Genomic DNA, 22,644 nt, shown 5'->3' with positions numbered 1-22,644 from the left:
GTAAGAAGAGCTTATTATACTACTATTAACACTTTGACCATCAGATACCTCGAACTTGAAATAGAGGTCAAAGGTTATATGTCATATGATATTTTAAACCTTTATACAGTACTTAATATATGTTGATATTATGTTTGATAGTTTCAAGGTTTTGGTGATCTTTTGATCAATAAATCCTTCAGTTCACCTGGAAGACCTTGGTTAATGTAAGCCAAATTTTAATGGATTGTTAACATGACCAAGTTTGATCAGAATTCATTTGAGACTTTTTGTGGCAGAATTGCAAGCACGCATGCAAATGCTACCAAAAACATAACCTCCTTGATGGAGATAACAATGGGAAGGTATCATTTTGTGGCAAATAAGGTTAATGTTGTAAATTGGGGAATTTTAAACTCAAAACGCAAAACGCAAGTGCAAACAAAATTAATCAGTGAAAAGTTTTAATAGTGAAAAATCCCAAATGGGAGCCTTACCGCAGTGTTCTGGCTGACAAATGTCACTACATCCACATCTGGCTGTCTGCATCCACAGACACCCTTTCAACCATTAAATGCAGATTTCACATTAAATGCACATTACTGTAGCTGGGGTGTCAAAAGCATGGACACCAAAAGACACCTTGTACTGTATGTACCTCTGCAACACCACCATCTGATTGAATGGCAGTATTTGACATCCTGTGTTTACTGCAAATCAGAGGACAAAGTGCATTAAACTGTGAGTTTAGCTACATTCTGCCAGCTCCACGAATACAAATCCAAAGACTGTGAAGAAGCTGCTCAGGTTTAGAAAGCAAATTTGGGTAAATTGTGAGTTATCAAGTGGTTAATTTATTCACACAAGCCATCCACCACTACCTGCCTTCCACAATAAAGCCTGAGCCTTATGAATGCTGACAAGTGGTCAAGCCACGCCTGCAACACCTCTTCAGCTTCCTTCTGTTTAATTGGCTTGTCTCGTTCATTCATAAGCCAGCTCGTTAGCAGCATGCTGGTGCTGAGGGAGATGATATCTCCATGTCAACCTCACAGATGATCAGACGGCAAACACACATGCACACTGGTACAGGTTAGCAGTGTGTTGTCATATGCATATGAGCGGAATGAAGCCATAGCTGGAAATGCTCGTCTATAATTTATCTCTTCAGCACACTAGTGGCTAAACTGATCCAAACTGTAGCTATCAAGACCTGCAGCTCACACAAATAAGCTCCATCGCAAAATGTTTAATGCATACTAAAGAGAAAAGTCATATCAACCATGTGGCCAGTGCCGTATGTTTGAAAAGTTAAGAGAACAGGATTCTTTGTTTGTTTTTTTTAATCACAGCATTCTTTAAAAGCAGTTCTCCTTTCTTAATTTGTGGTTGATATGGACCACGGTTCATTTAGTACTTTATTATCTGTGTACCAGGCAACACAGATACCTTAAACAAGCCATTCAAAAAGTACCTAGGGTTAAATGGACTAGCTAAACACACTTAGGGTTCTACTACCTTTTAAGACTACAATATAAAATAAATCACTAGCCAAGAATCGCTGAAGCTGCAAACAACCAGCATGTGCCACTTTCCCATGAATAAGAACTCGTGTGAAGTTCAATTCATCTTTTATTAAAACAATAATTTTCTTTTCTCTTATATGGACTGGTTCTTATGATGCGCTTTTCTACTCTATCCTGAGCACTCAACGTGCTTTACACAACACTTTTTTTCTACTGTTTCTGAGTGCTTCCTAACTAACATCCACACATATATGCATGCTATAGTCTGATGGATGCATTGGAGAGCAACATGGGGTTAGTACAACATGCACTGAAAGGCTTAAATGCTTGCCTTTGGTCCTCTCTTTGTTACTGTGTATTCACTGTGTCTGTGCTGACTGTATTTGTGGGTTTAACAGGCCAGCAATGGGACGGAGACATCAAGTGGACGCCATTCTGTAACGGTTGAGACTCAGGTCCAGAAACAGCAGCAAGAGGACAGAGATGATTTCCCACAAGCACAGAGACAGTACAATTCCCTGCCACGGTGAGACATCCTTCCTTCCTTTTCTTTCTTTCTTCAAACTGTCCGTGCATCCATGCGGCTGCGTCCACCCCTTTGACTTATCACGTCCTCCCTGCCCTTTCTCAACCCCTTCATTTGACTTTTTTTGATTTCCATCAATTTCTTTTCCTCACATTTTTGCCTTCCCCCCACCTCCCCCCTCCCTCACTTATCTCTTTGGCTTCCCTCAAAGTCAATCACCACAAAGCCACTTTCAACTAATCTCCAGACATTTGAACGATTCTTAGCAAACTCTTTGAATGAAATCATTTAATGTGATCGCTTAGAATTATTTGACTGATATTCAACTTCATTAAGTCAATGCTGACCCGAAGAAAGCGGTGACTTTGTCCCAAGCCCCCCTCTCCAATAACAGCTCCAATATCACATTATTTTTTCTAAAGGCTATTTTTTCCCCCTGCAATCTCTTGCCTCGCACAGTTTGCCATTAGAAGCTACAAGCACTGCTCTTCATCTTCTCCATCTTCTTGTTTCGATTCTTTTTTGCATATTTGTCAAAGAGATGCCAATAAAGCTTACCATATCTTACATCTTGAGCCTTTTTTGTGGGAGGGGGTGGTTTAGTATCAATATTTGCCATTTCTGCCAGCACGCCGTTAAATGTCTTTTCTGAAGTTTTTAATCTCATGGCAGTAGGTGCAAATTACAAAGTTAACCACTGCTGCTAGGGGAAAGAAAGTCGCACATGAAGCTTAATATCCTGGAAGAAAAGCTCCCCAAGGCAATAATTCTGTCATTTGACTGACTGACACATTATTGTTGAATATTTCCACACTGAAAACAATCCATTGTGAGGGTTTTTTTGCATTGTGAAATGTATTATATGTTCAAAAATGCTAAGAGCAAAGTCAAGATTTGTTTCACTTTTGCAGCTTGCCAATTTAAACAAAGACGGAGCCCTTAATATGTGTGTGTGTGTGTGCGTGTGTGTGTGTGTGTGTGTATGTGCGTGGTCTTTTCATTTTCTTTGCCAGTTCTCGTCTGTGCTGTAACGCACAAGCACCAATCACTTCTTCATATCCATCCCCTTTTGTGTTATGTTGCCTCAAAACACAGTTGGGTCGATGAAAACGTGTTCGTGTCTGTGGATATGGATTTGCGGTCCACACGGACACATAATCAATTTGGTCTGTATAAGGCAGACTGATCTATGCATTCCCCTCATATGTGTTATCTGCTTGCATCTCATGTGGTGTGACAGTTGAGCTGGGACCTTCTCTCCCAGTGAGTTGCTTCTCTTGGGAAAGTTCATGTCTCCGGCCAAGCAGCCAAGCGAGGATGGCCTTTGATATGCATTCCTTTCATAATCTCATAGTGGCTTCGGGCTAAGAGCCACATGAGCTCAGGCTTGATGCTTGACCCTGGCTGAGGCTTTTCGGGGCTTGGTGTGTCGGCATGACTTCTCATTAAAGACCTAGTCTTACATCCCCAGATTAATAATCACAATGCCTTCTAATGTCAGCCACCTCTCTTATTGGAACCTCTTCATCTTTTCCTCTTCCAAAGCAGGAAGTCTGAGCAGTCAGCCATTCAGCAGAAAAGGGCACATTCCCTCACCAAAAAACACCCCAGAAGCTTCCAGAGGAAACCATGGTAGCTGGTTATCTGATGATGGCTAGGCTTAGCTCGCTGTCTGGGCTGTGAGGATTGGAAGAACACTAATGAAGGCTTGTTGTTGGAGCAGGATTAGCAGTGACAGGCAGCGGAGGTTGAGAGTGACTGGGAGAGGAACGAGTGTTTTAGTAGGAAGGAGAGACCACTGATTAGCCCGAAAGATGTACACACACACACAAGCACACGCATGAATGCAGTGAATGTCGAGATAAGGTTCTTAACTGCGGGCTGAGTGAACTGCCAGTAGCTCTTTCATCTACCCGTGCAACTATTGCATTCCCAGCCAAAAGAATATTGTTCCAAGTTAGAAAGAAAACATTATTCCAGGTTTGTAGACAATGTATTTATACAATATAGAAAACGATTGTTGCATTACACATTAGATGCTTTTGGGTGCATGTGTGCGTGCGTGCATGTGTGGAAGCTTTCTCCTACTTCTCATAAACTCTGATTCTTCCCAGCTGTTTTAAAGAAACACACAGCGGCCACAAATGTTCCTGCGAGCCAACTTCCTGGGTTTGTTTGTTATTTTCTGTCATTCTAAATTTACCCCACTCTTTGGCATGATGTATTTTCCCATCCCCTCCCGCTGTACATGTAACTAATCTACTTTGTGACATATTCTGGTAAAGGAGTAGAGGTGATAAGAGAAGTAGATCCCTTGACGCATCAATCACTATTACATTCCTGTGGAGCAACGCAATCTCTCTGCTCTCATCTCTCCGCCTCTGACTTCCCCCTAAAACTTGTGTGCTTTTAAAACCTAAAAGGTCATTCTGGAAATGCAGGTTGCTTCCTTGTGCAACAGGCGTTCCTGTGCTTCTAAACAAGCGACTCCCTCATGAGCGGTGCTGGCTGCTCTGTGAGCCAAGCCGGGGTGTAAGTGCGTGGCGGCTCGCCCAGACGGTGAGGTCCATGTATGGAGCATGTGGTGAGGCTCTCTGCAGTCTGTCCCTACATCTGCCCCTGTACTTGTGCACACAAGCAACCAAATGGCGGAACAAGAGGATGTGTTTGTGTTGCACACGTTCGTAACAGAAATGCATGCACAAAAAAACTCACAAGCTCACAAGAGCCCACATACCCCACGTTTACAGGGCCGTGTGCTTTAGCCCTTCCCCTCCCTTTAGTCATTGTGAACCGCAAGGGCTTTCATTAGAAATGCTGAAATTTTGGGATTCTCATAACAGTTTCACTGTGATGATGATAGAAAGAAAATATTTCTAGCAATGGAAAGTTATCAAGAAAGAGGCAGTGTGTTTTGTAGCATTTGCTTTAAATCTGTGTGCCCATGATGGCAGCCCTGGTATAGGAACAAACTGTATAGTGTTTCTACTTGCAGTGGAATTCCCTTATTGAAATCCCCACTTCAACACTTATTTTTAAAATGTTTATTATGAAACAGAATGGTATTTCAATAAAAGAAAGAAGAAATAGAAAAAAAAACACAACAGAAGGTCAAAAAACCCACAAAGGAAGTTGAATAAAATAGAACAGAAGTAGAAAAAAAAACAACTCTCACAAACACAACTGTAGTGTTTCTGGTGAGACATTAATGCACAAGTGACAAAAACATGTGAAGGATTGCACCGAGACATGTTTAAAAGGATTCATCAGTGCTATGAGAGAGAGAAATATCACATGATTCATGTAATACGTTTATTGTTAGCTTGTCAGTTCTGTAGCTGTTCTATCATGTTAATATCTCACCAAAAACACTTTAGTTGTGTTTTCTGTGTGTGTGTGTGTGTGTGTGTTTTGGTTTGTTTTTTTGGAGAGTTTTTGCTGAAGTTTTCTTTTGTATTTTATTTTACTTCCTTTGTAGTTTTTTTTTTTATTGCTGTCACTCCTTGAGTCGGGCATGCAGGGCACCCAAGCTGGTGAATGCATTAACCCAAGAAGGAAGTCACCTAGGATCAAATTGATACCATAGGTACATCGACTAAACCTCTCTGACAATTTTGAATCTTGGTGACCTTGTTGGAGGTAAACTTTTCTTTCTCAGCATTTTCTAATTGCTGGTGTTTTTCTAAGGCTACGTCCACACTAATGTGTTTTCGTTTGCATTGTTTTCTCTCCGTTTTGGCCTCCCGCCCACACTGAGACGGCGTTTTCCTCAAGGAAAAATGCAGCGTTTTGAAAACGCTCTCGAAAACGCAGACATTTCAAAACAGAGCTGCCCCGTCGCAGTGTGGACACTCGAAAACGCAGACTTTCTAAAATGATGATGCATGTTAGTCATGTGATGCAGTCATGACCAATTAAACACATGATAGCAGAGGGCATTATACAGCAGTTGTTTTGATTGCTCTCAATTTTGACAGCCCTAAAAATGATTAATATCAGTTTACATGCTCCAGATAGCTTCTCACTCGCTTTTGCGCATGCGCAGGACTGGAACGTAAGCGTTTTGGGCTGTTTTAATGTGGACGCGCAACTCTGTGAAAACAACTGAAAATGCTAGTGTGGACGCCGTTTTCAAATCTATCCAGGCTAGTGTGGACGTAGCCTCAGTTGCACTGTTTGAACACTCAGGGCCATCGTACATATTCCACTGCCAATATATTTGCCTTTCTTCTCTCCCTCCTACTCTGCTTTCTTACCAAATGCTGGACTGACTTGGCTGGACATGTGTCACCACTTCCATCAAAAACTTTAAATGGGTATATTTTTGAATGGAGTAAAATTCATCAGTTTCATCTAGTTGATTGTGCAATTAAAAACCATGGTTGTTGGGTTTTGTTTTGTTTTTTCAGTTTGTACACATTGAGGAATGAGTCCCACTTCCCTCAATTGTAAAACCACACAGTTGTGTCTTCTGCCTGTTCCTCACAGCCTCCCTGGAATGCAGGTGTTCTGGCCTAAAAGCATACCGGGCCCCTGTCTCCCTCTGCAGTCTTGTGCCCTGTACTCAAAAGCCTTTTAAGCACACAACGGGTCAGTGAGGTGTGAATGGGATCTCTCTTAGCACCCCTGATGCAAAAGACACTGTCACAGATATTCCATCCCATGTCTGCTCTAATGGATTCTAATAATGGAGGAGAAGATTTAACACTTTAGCCAAAGACCCTGCAGATTTCAATGACATCTGTCCAGGTGAAAGGGGAGCACGTGTGGTGGGAAGCATGCATGGATGTTGTTTTGTTTAAATTTTGTGTTTCTAACAAAAGATACGTCCATAAATCTTTGGCCGGCCTGTCAGTGCATAGGCTGACAGGCAAGTCGAAGATGAGTAGAAGCCAGATAACTCTGTGAGGCCTACCATTATTCTGTCTGGTCTGTAAGTGCACCAATCTGCATCCCCAATACCAAGTTAAATGGATGAAAGCCGGCATTTTCTCAGCGAGGTTTTAACATTTATGTTTGTTTACAATGTGGAAATAATAGTCCTGCATGCGTTTCATGCTTCCGATATTTATTTCCTGCCTCTTTCATGTCTCGTTTCTTTTTTCTTTTATGTTACTGGATTGCTTTCAGTATTTTAAGAGAATGCCACATCCTGCTTTTAACTCTCACACAAATGTGAAAATGATCCCGTTCTCCGCTGAAGTGCAGTTCCTTTTGAATTCCCCTTGAATACTGCTGACCCAGGGGGCTTTTTTTTTAAACAGAATCAAATAAAATCTGCCTCTGTTCGCTTTAGATTTAATTGCTGCTTAAGGTGACTGAGAAAACAGTGCAATTGACCCTCCTACCTATTTCTGTGTGTTTAGGCAACCTCGCAAGAACAACAGTGCGGCGTCCCAGGACTCATGGGACAAGATGTACGTGCCAGCAGAGGGATTTCAGCCATCCAAGGAAAATCCTCGCTACTCCGGGGGCCAGGGGTCACGTAACGGCTACCTGGGAACACCCAGTATTAACGCCCGCGTCTTCCTCGAGACCCAGGAGTTGCTGAGGCAGGAGGAAAGACGTCGAGAGCAGGAGGCCAGCAAAACCAGGCCGCCTCCTGCACAGGAAACCCCCAGCGGCATCACCTTTGACCAGAACAGAGACAGCACTCAAGCCACCGGCTCTGCCATAGCTCGGGCCCTCTCAAAACCCAAGGGGCCCTACAGACAGGACGTGCCCCCATCACCGTCCCAAATCGCCAAGCTCAGCAGGCATCAGAGTTCAGTGAAGGGAAGGCTGTTTTATTCCTGAGAGGGTGAAAAGGAAGAATATGGATGTCTTTAAGGAGATGAGGACTGATCCTAACAAGCATTTACAGGGAAAAAAAAAACAAAAACAAGATTTGTGGGATTTTTTTAAAATAAAAATATGAGATATAAAGATTTTTATAGGACTGCTGTAAAAAATGTTTATATTTAAAGAAAGATTTTTTTTAATTAAGAACCGTGATCCTTTTTAAGCTGTTTTATAGTCCAGCATTGTGATCATTCATACCTTGTATGTTTATCCTTTAAGTGCCTTTAAAGTCATTTGATTGTTTGGTGTTTTTGACTCGTGATCTGCTGTTTTGACCCATCTAACACACCCGGAAAAAACTGCCATCACAACAGAGGACTGGTTGAGGGGATCTCAGCAGCGCTGCACCTAAACATTCGTAACCTAATGGGCAAGTCTCAGTCCAGACATGCTTTTTCTACCATGCATCTGCTAGCAGGGACCTCAGTCAGGCTTATTTTTGATGTTCATGGCGACTTTAACTGTGTGTGTGTGTGTGTGTGTGTGTGTGTGTGTGTGTGTGTGTGTGTGTGTGTGTGTGTGTGTGTGTGCTTGAGAGAGAGAGGGTGACAGAGTGCTGGCAGGAGCTGACATGTAGTGGGAGAGTGTGGAGGTTAAAAAGCTTGTGTGAACTGTGGAGTCAGAGCTTGGGTTTTGGGCATGAGCACCCATCCCCCTCACTTCAGGGAAATGTCCCTTTTGGTTTCAGATACAGGACTTACTCAAAGTCTGTATCCTCTTTCCAACCCCCTCTTGTATTCAGTATGATAATCCTAAATTCTCTCTTCCCTTCTGCTGGCTGCTTTATCAGTCCCCCCTCCCCCTCTCTCTCACATTGTCGCCATCAATATACAGCACTCTCAGTGGAGGAAAACGGCTTTAGATCTTCTTTATTTCTGCTCCGCTCCACCCACTCAGGGAATCCAGCAGTACGAATGGGGTCAAGTCTGGGTTATTAATTAATGTACGTCATTAAAAATAAATGCACACTTTCGTTTGTGTTTGTTCTCACGTACGGCGAGGAGATAAAAAATGGCAACTTGGCGGCGTGCCGCTTGGCCCCTGGCCTCACCTGGACTGATTTGGCCGTAACCGAAGCCTGCTGGCCTTTAGGTGTCTGAGCTGTTCTTCGCTGAATATTTCATCAGGGCAGTTACATGGGAAACTGCATCAGCTCTGCTGTGGGTGGCCTTGGTGTAGTGCTGCTTATCCATGGGGCAGATACAATGGAGCTGATTTTGTTTACCTTCATGATTATTTCCATTATTTCCAAACAAGAATTCACTCTTCTGGAGTAGAGGACCTGATTTGCTATGTGAGGCCAATTTTTTTTTTCTTAAGGAGAAAAGTGCAGATTACATTTGAGTTACAGTTTAGATTTAGATCAGGTTTGGAAAAATGACTTGAATATATGTTTATATGCACTAAAAAAAACAGGTTATGCTTTCAACTTGAAACTGAGGTGTAAATGTGATCAGGCTGGTGATCAGACTTCTCCTTTGCTACATTACACAACGGTCTTTTGTAACTGTTTGTAACTGCATTTTACAATATGCTGTTTCATGGTGAATGTGCTCAACAATCAGATCTCCAGCATTGTCATATGACATGTAGTGGGAGAGTGTGGAGGTTAAAAAGCTTGTGTGAACTGTGGAGTCAGAGCTTGGGTTTTGGGCACCAGAGGTCTACACATGTAGACCTCTGGTGGTTTCTTTGTGTCAACTTCAGTCACGCTTGGATGGATTTATTTTGAACACCAAGGATGTAGCTAACAAGCAAACTCCCTGATTCTCAACTCTGAGGTCAGGCACATGTAATAAGAAACCCAGCGAGACATCTGCATGACCAAGAAGTCTGTTAAAAGCTAGCTTGACAAATCAGGTCTCTCTAATTCCATGTTCCAGCCATAGACAAATCAGCCTACCACAGACAGCAGACCGAAGCTTTGTTGCTTAGGTGCTTAAAAAAAAAATGCATTCGATATAATACACTGACTGGAGTTCTCACAGAATGAATTGCACTTTTCTCTTTTGTCCCCTTTGTGATCATTCAAATGAATTTGCTTCGCTAAACCTCTGTTATTTCCTGAGCCCCGGGTTAAGCGCCGAGTCTGGGATTATACTTCTTTGGGAACACACACACGGACAGCTGCGGCCACCACCGAGGCCTTGTTCTTCCTATAACGCTGCTTTCTGGTCCGTACAGAGTTCTCTCAGAGGACACTGCAGTGTGCTGGCAGCACATACAGCAGATCTCTCCACCCTGGCCTACTTAAGTACGCTGAAAATATAACAGCATAAGACTAGAATTAGGATTAAGATAAAACTCCAGGCTACAGTTTCACAGTCGCTGGTGAGATTATAGATTATGGTCCTCACAAGCAGCAAAAAAAAAAGTATCCTCACACATGCAAGGATATTGAAAGGAGAGCATGAGTAAGCTTGTTTCGCTACCAATTTTTGCATCGTGCTTGTATGTAGGTGGCCATGTGGTTAAGTGTCTGTGAATGCTGCCAGTAAATAGATGCTCCAATATGTCTCTGAATATGTCTTGGCAGCCATATGAACCACTCTGCTGCCGAGTGGGAGAAGAGCAGAGGAGTAGGAGGGAGAGAAGATGGGAGGCCTGACCTTGCAGATGATTCAGTCAATGGAGTAATCACAACTATTCCTCTGAGTCCGCACTACAAGCGAGAGGTTACTGACGAGGCGGCGCTCACTTTTGCTGTCTCTTCTTCTTCTTCTCCACATTTATCTCCTCCTCCTGTCTGTCAGTTTGCATCTTTTTTTTTTTTTTTTTTTTTTTGCCTGGGCAGAATTGTTGGATCTGGTTGTGTAGATGAAAGTGGTGGTTGCTGTTGTTGTTGTTGGTGGTGTGTGTGTGTTTGCATGGGCGTGCATGTGTTTATGTAAAGGAACTTTGACACAGCAGCTGTTTTAACCAACGTGTCCGTGTTTCATGTCTCATGAACTGTAGAGGCGCCCGTGGTATCTAATGATTTTATTCCCCATCTCTCCTATGCAAATTAGATGATATCCCATAATGCACATTTATTATTTGTGTTGTGTAATTAATGTTTGTTCTCCATCTCTGTGACATATGGATATTTTTTTTCCCATAAAGCTATTATTTCGGGAGATTTTTTTAAAAGTCCTGGGATAAATGAGAAAGATATTGCCATATTTTCATTGTGTTTTTACAGCCTTCCTTTATTGTGTTTTATTATCCACAACATGGTACTATGGTAGTGAAAAAAAAAGAAAAAAATTATTAATATGTAAGCACTGTGCAATTTTCCTTTATACAACAGTGTGTCATTAAGAAATGTTTCTGCTGTTCTCTGTACATACAATATGAACCATTTTTTCAGCGAATAAATTGAGGGTAGTTTCAGTCCTTGTAACAGTAATTTCCCTTGATTGCTTTGCTTTAACATTCACAAATTGTTCCTCTCCTTGATAACGCCAGCTAAGGGAAGTAATGAATAACTTATTCTTGCTGCTGCCATACCGGATATGTATTCACGATTCAAAAATTCAAAATGAAACATTGTTGAACTTATGATAATTATCGGTTATGAAAGTAAAATTGGCTGTTCTCTTTCAGAGGTACGCACATGCATTTGAACTACAGGGAGTGCAGAATTATTAGGCAAATGAGTATTTTGTCCACACCATCCTCTGCATGCATGTTGTCTTACTCCAAGCTGTATAGGCTCGAAAGCCTACTACCAATTAAGCATATTAGGTGATGTGCATCTCTGTAATGAGAAGGGGTGTGGTCTAATGACATCAACACCGTATATCAGGTGTGCATAATTATTAGGCAACGTCCTTTCCTTTGGCAAAATGGGTCAAAAGAAGGACTTGACAGGCTCAGAAAAGTCAAAAATAGTGAGATATCTTGCAGAGGGATGCAGCAGTCTCAAAATTGCAAAGCTTCTGAAGCGTGATCATCGAACAATCAAGCGTTTCATTCAAAATAGTCAACAGGGTCGCAAGAAGCGTGTGGAAAAACCAAGGCGCAAAATAATTGCCCATGAACTGAGAAAAGTCAAGCGTGCAGCTGCCAACATGCCACTTGCCACCAGTTTGGCCATATTTCAGAGCTGCAACATCACTGGAGTGCCCAAAAGCACAAGGTGTGCAATACTCAGAGACATGGCCAAGGTAAGAAAGGCTGAAAGACGACCACACAAGCTGAAACGTCAAGACTGGGCCAAGAAATATCTCAAGACTGATTTTTCTAAGGTTTTATGGACTGATGAAATGAGAGTGAGTCTTGATGGGCCAGATGGATGGGCCCGTGGCTGGATTGGTAAAGGGCAGAGAGCTCCAGTCCGACTCAGACGCCAGCAAGGTGGAGGTGGAGTACTGGTTTGGGCTGGTATCATCAAAGATGAGCTTGTGGGGCCTTTTCGGGTTGAGGATGGAGTCAAGCTCAACTCCCAGTCCTACTGCCAGTTTCTGGAAGACACCTTCTTCAAGCAGTGGTACAGGAAGAAGTCTGCATCCTTCAAGAAAAACATGATTTTCATGCAGGACAATGCTCCATCACACGCGTCCAAGTACTCCACAGCGTGGCTGGCAAGAAAGGGTATAAAAGAAGAAAAACTAATGACATGGCCTCCTTGTTCACCTGATCTGAACCCCATTGAGAACCTGTGGTCCATCATCAAATGTGAGATTTACAAGGAGAGAAAACAGTACACCTCTCTGAACAGTGTCTGGGAGGATGTGGTTGCTGCTGCACGCAATGTTGATGGTGAACAGATCAAAACACTGACAGAATCCATGGATGGCAGGCTTTTGAGTGTCCTTCCAAAGAAAGGTGGCTATATTGGTCGCTGATTTGTTTTTGTTTTGTTTTTGAATGTCAGAAATGTATATTTGTGAATGTGGAGATGTTATATTTGTTTCATAGGTAAAAATCAATAATTGAAATGGGTATATATTTGTTTTTTGTTAAGTTGCCTAATAATTATGCACAGTAATAGTCACCTGCACACACAGATATCCCCCTAAAATAGCTAAAACTAAAAACAAACTAAAAACTACTTCCAAAAACATTCAGCTTTGATATTAATGAGTTTTGTGGGTTCATTGAGAACATGGTTGTTGTTCAATGATAAAATTATTCCTCAAAAATACAACTTGCCTAATAATTCTGCACTCCCTGTAGGAACGTTCACTTTACTCGTCATCTGGTTGCCATATCGTTTCTCACTCTTTCAACATGAAGGCAAGAGAGACCTGAGTAAAGCCTGAACTTTCTAAACAGTTGCTCTTATCGCTTTTTGAATGCTGAAACAAGTGGAACGTTTATGGTCTAACTGCAGCTATAAACTGGCGCTAGCTGAAAATGTGGTTCCCACATTTGTTAAAGTGGCAACAAATCCAAAGGTACAAAAAAAAACCCCACACTCGCACATTCTCTTTGTTTTTCAGCTCTTTACACTCCAGCCTAGAGCTGGCTTTCCTTCTAACAACATCCTGTGATGACGCTGATGGTGATAAAGACAATAGTTACGTTTATGATGTTGAACTCCGGGGAAAAGGAAGGTTTTAGAAAGTGCAGGTTCTGGCCCTGCATTACAGAACTCCTGCCAAATCTGCCTCATCCTGAGGAAGGGAAGGCTTTTGATAGAATCCGTCTGCTCAGAGAGGAAACATAGTAGAAAGCACATGCACCAGGGGTAGAGACATCCACTATTCCATATAGCGCCTTGGGGTGCAGCAGTAAAATTAAGGTGAAGAGTGAGTGGAGTAAATTTGTCCAACCTGTGAGAGAGGGTGACTTTAACCCTGAATAATACCTCGAGGGGAAATTTAAAAGCACCTCTGAAGTAACTCTTCTCTGAACATCCCTGCTGAGCCACAGTCCGTTGCTTTTTATATTGCCTTTGATTGAGGGTCAATAGATCAAATGGGGAGGAAAGAGCCTGCATTTGGTCATGTTCCAGCACTGTTTCAGCTTTTACCTTGCCCAAAATTCAAAGAGCTTTAATAGAAATACATATCAATGCTTTTGTAGGGTATCACAAGACAAGTCTTTTTTTCTTTAACGTTTTTTTGTGGCCAGTCTAAAACATGTCCTTCATATCTGAGTACAGCTGAGTACAGCTTTAAAAGTCTAGTTTAAGATAATGTAAAGTCTAACTTTGTTGATATTCAGTTGTATTTAGTAGTGATGTGTTTACAGTGCTATCCTAAATCTTGAGCCACATCCCATTTTTTTAAATATTTCATGTCCAAGGAGCCTTTTTCTTTAAACATTAGTTTTTTTCAGTCCTGACCTTTTACTTGACCATTTTCGGACTGTTTTGTTTGAGCCACACACTTTAAAAAATCTGAGGAAACTCAACAAGTGAAGGAGTGGCAGGACTAAAAAGTATCCACAGCAGGTGAACATTATCTGTTCATTCATCATTCATTTGTTTTTAATTAATTTATTATTTTTAAATATGAGGAAAGATCTGAAACAGGACCTGAGAGATGACTTCATTCAGTTGATCCATCTACTGAACAAATTAGCCTAAGCAGCATCAGAAATGGTCTTAATGGGAGTTGTTAAGAAGTCATTCTTAAGAAAGGGAAACGGGGAGAAAAGGCAAATTACACAAGACCTGGTCTAAAACTCAGTGGCAACAGTCTTATGACATCTTTTGGATTTTTGGTTTAATATGTGCAGAGAAGACCATGAAAGAAGTGCGTGTCTAAAGCCATCTGTAAAACACAATGGAAGCTCTGTCGTGATTTAGAGCTGCATTTCAGCCAGTGCTGTTGGGGATCTTGTCAAAATTGATGGAATTATGAATGCTGAAAAGTACCAACAGATTTTGATTCACCATGAAATACCATCTGGAAAGCATCTGATTGGCAAAAGCTTTGTTTTTAGCATGACAATAATACCAAACACTGCCAATGAAGTAAAAGCATACCCAGATTTAAAAAAAACATGCACTGGAAAACTATTGGTCATGCATTGGCCTCCCCAGAGCCTGGACATGGACATTATTAAAGCAGTGTGCGATCATTTTGAAGAATTTTGAGAATGAAACAAAAGGCAGAAATCGCCAAAAAAGAACCTTGGATGTTCTTCAAGATGCCTGAAGAAATATTCCTAAAAATCATATACCTGCTCTATTTTTGTCCAACAATCAAATGTTTCTGTGTGTGTGCAAGCACTTGAGGACAGTATGGCAGACAAAAACTTCATCGCTACAACATTTCAGACATAAATCCAGTTGACACATCCATAAAGGTAATCTAAAGCCATCAAAAGACAATCTGTTTCATCCCAGTGTGATACAAAACGCAGCATATAACCTACTTTGCTGGATCAGCTTGCACCCTTAACACTTTGAAGCCTGGGGGAACAGTAAAGCTGTCCTTGGCTCTCGTCTGCCTGATCATTACTCACGCTGAAAAAGCTCGGCTGAGTCTTTAATATCACCCCTTTTGCATCTCCCCCATCAGATTACTCCATAATGAAAACCTTCAGCGATTTCCAATGATCAACAGCAGACGCTGTCATTCGGCCAGTTTGATTTCATTACTCCACTTTGTCCTCGTGACCCCGGCAGGCCAGACCAGTAGACCCCTGCGCTGGCAAGTGCGAGCGTGTTGATATGAGAAGCAGATGGGGTTCGTGTGAACTGCCAGTAGATAAAAATGCTTGTGTCAAGCGACTGGAAGGGTAGGGGTCTTTTCAGCCTGGTGATAGTGGAGTCAGAGTCACCTGTTTTGGGTTGAAGAACCTGCTTCTCCATTCGAGCCACGATCTGCTGCACCGCTGGGATTTCAAAAGCGGAAGCCCACTCTGTAGCAGGAAAACTCACGGCCATAAATCTCAGCAGATGCGCAAGAAAAAGCAGTTGTGGGGGGTTGACACAAATGCACACATGCACACACGTACCCTAAAGGTTTGGGCAACATCTGGCGATTGCATGTTTCTGATGAGCGGATAGTATCTGTAATGGAGGCAGAGGAGGGAGGAATGCTAACGTTTGTTCGTATGTGTGTGTGTGGGGCCGAGACAGAGGAAGACTCAACCTAAGAGCAGGCTTACTGAAAAGATGACCAAATGAAGAACAGAGAAACAGAACAGATATCGTGTTTACCAGAACAGGCCTTGCCTCCCGCTTGGTGGGAGAAATTATGGTCTCAACCGGAATCCATGCACTTTGTGCTGCCAGATATTATGTGAAACTGGTGGAGAATCTTTGAGGCCTGCAGGCTCAATTTGTAGAATTTTAAAAGCAGCTAACACGGATGCTATTGAACTCCTAACATAGATCTGAAAGGCTTTAAACAAGATGCGGTTGTCCTTCTGCCAATCTTTCACACATTTTAATAATACTTAAGACCTTCTTTTCTTAATAGACAGTCATCAGACTACTTTAGAGGATTAACTCATGTATTAAGAACAATTATGTCAGAATTACTTCTTATTTTTCAAATTAGATCCACGGTTCTGTTACAGAGAAACCTGTCTTGGCTTGTGTTGAGATAGTTTTAGTTTAATGGGTTATATGAATATGTACAGTACAGATAGGTGAATTTAAAATATTAAACCGATGCTACATCATTGCATTATAAACTAGAAATGACACTAATACACCAGCCATATGCACTGAATGTTCAGAAAGTGTGATACATTTAAAGTGTTACTAAAGATTATGTTTAAGTATAATCAAGAAAGTTGTATTTTTCTTTCTTTTTTCAAGAAAATTGCATTCAGTACAGGAAATGTTCCTTATTCCTCTTATGTAATGTTTTCTGATGTTGATTAAATGATCACAAATGCAACAACAACTGACTGATCATAAAAAAAATTGTCCCATTATGATTTTGCTGTTTTTTTTTTTTTTACTTTAAAAAAAAAATATATATATATACACAAGCTAAATTTGTTTGTTTTCAGGAACCCACAGCAAAGCCTGTAAATTATGTAGACCTCATCTTGTAAAATACAAAACGTTTAATACATCTCTGTTAATTTGGACAGTTACACCTAACTCAAAAAAAAAACAATTAAGTAATTTTTTTCTTAAATTTCTATTGGAGTGCAAGAGAAAACAGCTCACAAAGGAGACTCCTAATAAAATGGGTTTTTTTTTGTCATACACCAATAAACCACATGATATGAACCACTGCTGTTCATATCACACCAATACATGTTCTGCTGAGAAAATCATAGGTCCTGCCCTTTATGTGTACGCTTCTTAAACGGCAGCAGCACAAACGCTGTTGCTGACCTAGCACACACTTGCACAATGCTTGCTGCCACAAAAACAAAGAAGGCCAGGAACAGCTCCATGAACAAGGCAAAGAGCCCAAACCTTGCCCTGAAGGACCCATAGGATCCACTGCCAACATCCTGATGGCAGAGATCACAACCTCAGGGTCTACATCTATGACTGGATGAGGGGACCAAAGCATCACAGAAGGTCTATTTACCTTCTGTGATGTAATGGTGTGAATATTGAATATTGTAATTCCTTATTTTGATAAAATTCAGAGTTATTATAGAAATTTGTTCTTGATTTTTATGTTTGTTTGTTGTTTTTTGATTTTCAGATGAGGTTTTAAGTAGTTATCATATTTTTTTGTGTACCCTGTCTTTAATTTTAGTTTTAACACCAGCAATTCTGCAGATTAACAGCCCACCCAAGAGAAAAGATCATTGGCCAGCACATATTCATCAACAAATGGAAGGTCATAGCTTAACCAACACACTATCAATTATCCCTGTGCACTCCATAAAATTAGGTCTCCCTGGGCCAAAACAGGGCCCAACCAGACAACAGTAGTCCCCTGACAGTTCCCCCTTTTTCTTTGCCAATTTAACCTGAGGCCCTTTCCCATCCCATACCACCCACTGAGCATGACACGCCGCCTGTAAACAGCTACAGCCCTACAGGCGACGGGAGAAGAGGACTTCCCCACAAAAGAGGAGAAATAATCAAAAATAACAAGTCTACACATGCGCGTGAGACAGCACCCTGCGAAAGCTTGAGCTTGATGTTTTTCTTGAAGGTTTTTATTTGCGCTGTAGTGGGATCTGAGGTCACCGTGGAACCTGCAGCAAAGATCACGAAACACTCTTTGGCTTAGCTTACGATCCGACTTGATTACACAGAATGTTTTATTTAACTGCGACTCTTCTAAAGCCTCAGAACTGCTCACGTGATAGCTGCCTCACTCCGGTGTGACTTTGGCCTGTAAAACTGCACTACTGTTTGTTCCTGCTTGTATGACACACTGTTGGTTTGCTGCAAAGAGACAGACAGGCTGTCAGGAGCTCCTGGGTAACTGTGGGCTATTCCCTGATGGGCTCTGTGGAAGGTAATGGGCCTGCCATATTTCACTCACTCACTCTCACACACACACTGAACAGAACATTCAGGACCCTTTGCTTTTCAAGCTGGATTGGAAACAGAAGGTGTTCTGTGAGGCTGTTTGATTGGCGACATGTGTTGGGAATGGCACAAGTTTCTTTTTCTAGCATGGGGAGCCTTTGATTCTTCACAAAGTGTCTTTGAGGCATCTGTCCTTCGTGAGGCATCTTCTCATGCAGCAACACCGTTTACCTCAGATTGCTTTATGGAAGCCATGAGAGAGTCAGCGGGAGTTCAACGCCGAGCTAAGCTGGAAAAACAAATGTGAGAATAAATAAAATCAACAAATGTAATTTCATCTTGTTTTCATGCGTGGACAAGGGATTACACGTACTTGACCGGCTTTGAAATGGTAATGCATTGTTTGAAGTGTTCTGGTAAACAAAGCAGCACAACATATGCAAATATGTGGTCGCCGGGTTTGATAATAATCTCTCCTCCCAAATTCGGGTTGTTTCAGTCTTTTCAACATCAAATAAGTGAATTATTCTACGGAGCATCTACTTGTGCAATAGCATTTAAAATTAGTGTTTCCATCCCTCCTGCTGCCTTCTGCTTCGCCCCACCTTTAACTGCAGCGGTGATTACAGTTCTGAGAAGCGGGGTGTGCCCTCTGACACCGAACAAAAGGTTTGCTTTCCAGCTGCAAAACATCGAGTGAGCTGTTGTGCATCCCGTACAGCGAACTTATGCTGCGTTGTCATTTTTGACACACGCGCACTTGATCTATGTGTACTCGCTCTGCCTTCACTATCCTGGGTAATAAAAGACACGACGCTCTGGTATTGCTCAATATTTATGGATTTATGGATTTATACAGAGCATCCCAGGCTGCACGTTCTGCTGGGTGGATGGAGGAGGTGAGGTGGCACCAGCAAAGCGTCTCAGTTGAAAATCTACATGGGAATAAATCCTATAATCTCTCCCCAGTTTGCACACTAGACTGGCTGAGAGCAATTACTCCGACAAAGAAAACATTTTTCCCCCTTCTTCTTTTTCTTCTTTCTCCTCCTTGCCTTCTATCATCCTCTCGGCCTTGTGTCAAATTAATCCTCTGAACTTTCCTAAAGATCTTCGTCTATTTCCGTTTTTCTTCTAAGAATGCAGGCAGTCTGTCTTTTTTTTCCTTCTTCTCCCCTATCTTTTTCAAATATGGCACCCGGGAGAGGAGATTGCCTTCCAAATGAAACAGCTGTCAAGAATTCCCAATGTCTCAGTGCGCTTTCTGCCCCTTTGTTCTACCTGACCCCCTCCCATCTCCCAACCCCTCTCGCGGAGAGAAAGCGAGAGGGAGGTGAACGAAGGCCTTATCTCCTCTCTCCTCTCGGTGGGATCCTCACAGGTGCTGAGTGATGGGAGCATGGGAAGGTGGGGGTCCTCGAGAGGAAGTGGGAGGCGAGGAAAGAAAGAATGTTGGATTAAACAGAGGAAAGCTTCCCTCTTTTTGACAGGCAGCAGGAGGGAGAGGAGAGGTGGGACCACGGATTATTTAATGATGGAAGAAAGGGGGTGGTGGTGGGAGCCTGACACCTGTGGGGGAGTATTTAGGGAGGGGAGCCCTGCAAGAAAGAAGGTGACCATCTGTTGCAGTCACAGGCGATGGAGACGGGAGGCACGGAGAGCCTTCAACCCGGTCCAAAAATGTTAATGGGCGCGCCGTGTATGCATATCAAACGCACATCTGCACGACAAGCAGCATTCGCTTCTGACTGCACATACATGGCCGGATGTTTGCTGTACGTCACTGATTAGCATCATCACTCAAGGCAGTTTCGGTCTCCCCTCCATGTAATGCCAAAGCTTCATTGTTGTTTCATTATTGTATTATTGATCCTACCTTTAATTGACCCGGTAGCATGAATGCCCCCAAACCAAACAACCCATACTCTAAGTGACTCTAATTTGATTTTTGTTTTGTTTCTGTTTTAAACATTAATCTGAATTTGATTGTGGATGCATCAGAGCGAGGATGATGAATTGTTTGTTTCATAATAGCTGCCATACGACAAGGTTACAGAACTTAACTTTTGAAGAGAACAAGCTAGTCCAGCATGCTGTACAGAGACATGTTGTTAGTTAGGAGTAGGGTTTGTGCAATGGTTTTACATTGACTCCAGAAAAAAAAATCAAAGCATTAAAAGCATTGCTCATATCGAGATAATTATAAAGTAATGATTAAGAGAAGCAGGAGGGGGGAAATAAATATATCATACCTGCAATTTTGTATCCTCTAATATGGATATAAAAATAGATGTTTAAGCTCTCAGAGAAGAACTTTGATGGCATCACTGATGGCTGGAGGAAGGCAGTTGTTTGTAATAGTGGAAGCAACCATTTCGTCTCCTAATACATTTCAGTATTTACCCAAGGGCACCATCGCTCCATGTTCATGTGAAAAAGCCTGTGCTCTGTGCGAGTGGTGATGGGGGCAAATCATTGGTGTTCGCAGCTCACAAAGGAGACTCCTAATAAAATGGGTTTTTTTGTCATACACCAATAAACCACATGATATGAACCACTGCTGTTCATATCACACCAATACATGTTCTGCTGAGAAAATCATAGGTCCTGCCCTTTATGTGTACGCTTCTTAAACAGCAGCAGCACAAACGCTGTTGCTGACCTAGCACACACTTGCACAATGCTTGCTGCCACAAAAACAAAGAAGGCCAGGAACAGCTCCATGAACAAGGCAAAGAGCCCAAATCTTGCCCTGAAGGACCCATAGGATCCACTGCCAACATCCTGATGGCAGAGATCACAACCTCAGGGTCTACGTCTATGACCGGATGAGGGGATTGGTTCGTCAGATGGTTTTATTGTCATAGTTAATGGGTTTTTTTATTACGAGTTGCTGATGTAAACATAATTTCTAGCCTAGCAGGGGTAAATGCTTTCAGACATTGCCGTTTAGAACATATATCCTTCAGATGTGGCCGGTGTGCACTGCCCTGTACATTTCTACAGCGCATGTGGACTCCATCGCAGTGACGACCTGTGCTTGCTTTCTTCTGCACTGACAGTGAGTATCTTTAATGGTGACGGTGTTTTGTTTTTCCTGTCTCTGGGGAGAGATAATGGGGGGGCGCTCCCCCTCTGAGGTGAACGGGCCAGAAGAGGCTCTGTAAACATGGGGGAATGAAGATTAATCACACACTAGAGATGGTGTTCCCACTTTAATAATCAGTATTGATTACTGTCACCTTACATCTGCGCCAACAGCTGCTGCGAGGGGGGCCTGTCGCCCAAGGCTGGTCCACCTCACACTTCCCCTATTAAATCATTGTATATTCACTGGAGAATAGTAGGATGAGCGTGGAATGCAAACCAATAGATATTCCTTATTGTCCATCAAACAATAATACTGCACAATACTACTTTAGCTTTGTTGCCTCACAGTGCGGACCAACCTTAATTTCAGGGATGTCAGTTTGTTTCACAGGTACAGGTTAAATCTGACTTCCTTCTTTTACATAAATATACTGCATTTGGCATTTTTTGACCACACTTTGTTACCCTCACCTCTGTGAACATGCAAATAGTAAAATTGAGTCGCGATATTAAAACAACCTATTAGATACTGGTTGAGTCTTGTTTGTGTTCACATTGGTTACTTCCTGCTTTATTCTGGTTATTGCCTTTCATTGTGCAGCTTTATTATTTACTTCCTGTCCTTGTTCTCTTCCCACCTTTGTGATTCCTCGGTTGATTTCACCTCTTCCTTGTTATCCTGCTTTTCTTTGGGCATCTTGAGTTCAAAATCCAGGTCAACCTCATGAGTTCTTTGTCCTTGAGTCCACCTCCTTGCAGGGTACAATATCCTGCTAAGGGCCTATGGCGAAGGTGAGGGGGCTGTATATTCTGGAAAAATATTTAAGTACATCTCAAAGACACATCCCCAGAGATGCCTGGACAAAAGGTTTTCCTGCAGAACACTTACTGTTGGCTAATTGTTCACCCAGTTCTTACGGGTCCCTTTAGACCTGAGTAATTGTAAAATCAATGTAACATTATCGAAATGTTGATTATTTACATGTGGCAAACCTGCACCGCCAGCACTGGGCTATCAAGTTTCTACTTGTGAAAAAGTTCAGTGGATTGCTGTTAACCTCCAACAATCCAAGTTTCATTGATCCTTTGAATGTTAGTAGCAAGTGCAGGTGTCATGATCATGGTTGAATTCTGTGTCTTTGCACATCCCACACATGCTCGATTGGATTGAGATATTGGGAATTTGGAGGCCAAGTCAACACCTCAAACTTGTTGTTGTGCTCCTTAAACCATTCATGAACCATTTTTGCTTTGAAACAGGGTGCATTATCCTGCAGTAATAGTAATAGTAATAGACTGTATGTCTCAAAGTAACATCCACATTGAACGCAGGGCCCAAG

General features: G+C 42.1%; 1 protein-coding gene across 1 annotated transcript in view; it reads left to right on the top strand.

Annotated features, from left to right (window-relative positions):
- The window catches only part of LOC146379933 (partitioning defective 3 homolog), a 354,176-nt gene extending 342,916 nt beyond the window's left edge, over positions 1-11,260 (top strand). The window contains exons 23-24 of the mRNA XM_084938841.1: positions 1,904-2,031; positions 7,398-11,260. Of these exons, the coding sequence (XP_084794967.1) occupies positions 1,904-2,031; positions 7,398-7,827 (558 nt within the window). The 3' untranslated portion in view covers positions 7,828-11,260. The remainder of the gene's footprint in view (positions 1-1,903; positions 2,032-7,397) is intronic.
- Positions 11,261-22,644: the final 11,384 nt, after the last annotated feature.

Source organism: Perissodus microlepis, chromosome 9 (genome assembly GCF_051167445.1).
Source record: "Perissodus microlepis isolate ML-2025 ecotype Zambia chromosome 9, ASM5116744v1, whole genome shotgun sequence".
NCBI classification, from domain to species: Eukaryota; Metazoa; Chordata; class Actinopteri; order Cichliformes; family Cichlidae; genus Perissodus; species Perissodus microlepis.
Note: the sequence above shows the minus strand (reverse complement) of the source record. Positions and strands in the feature narration are given on the sequence as shown.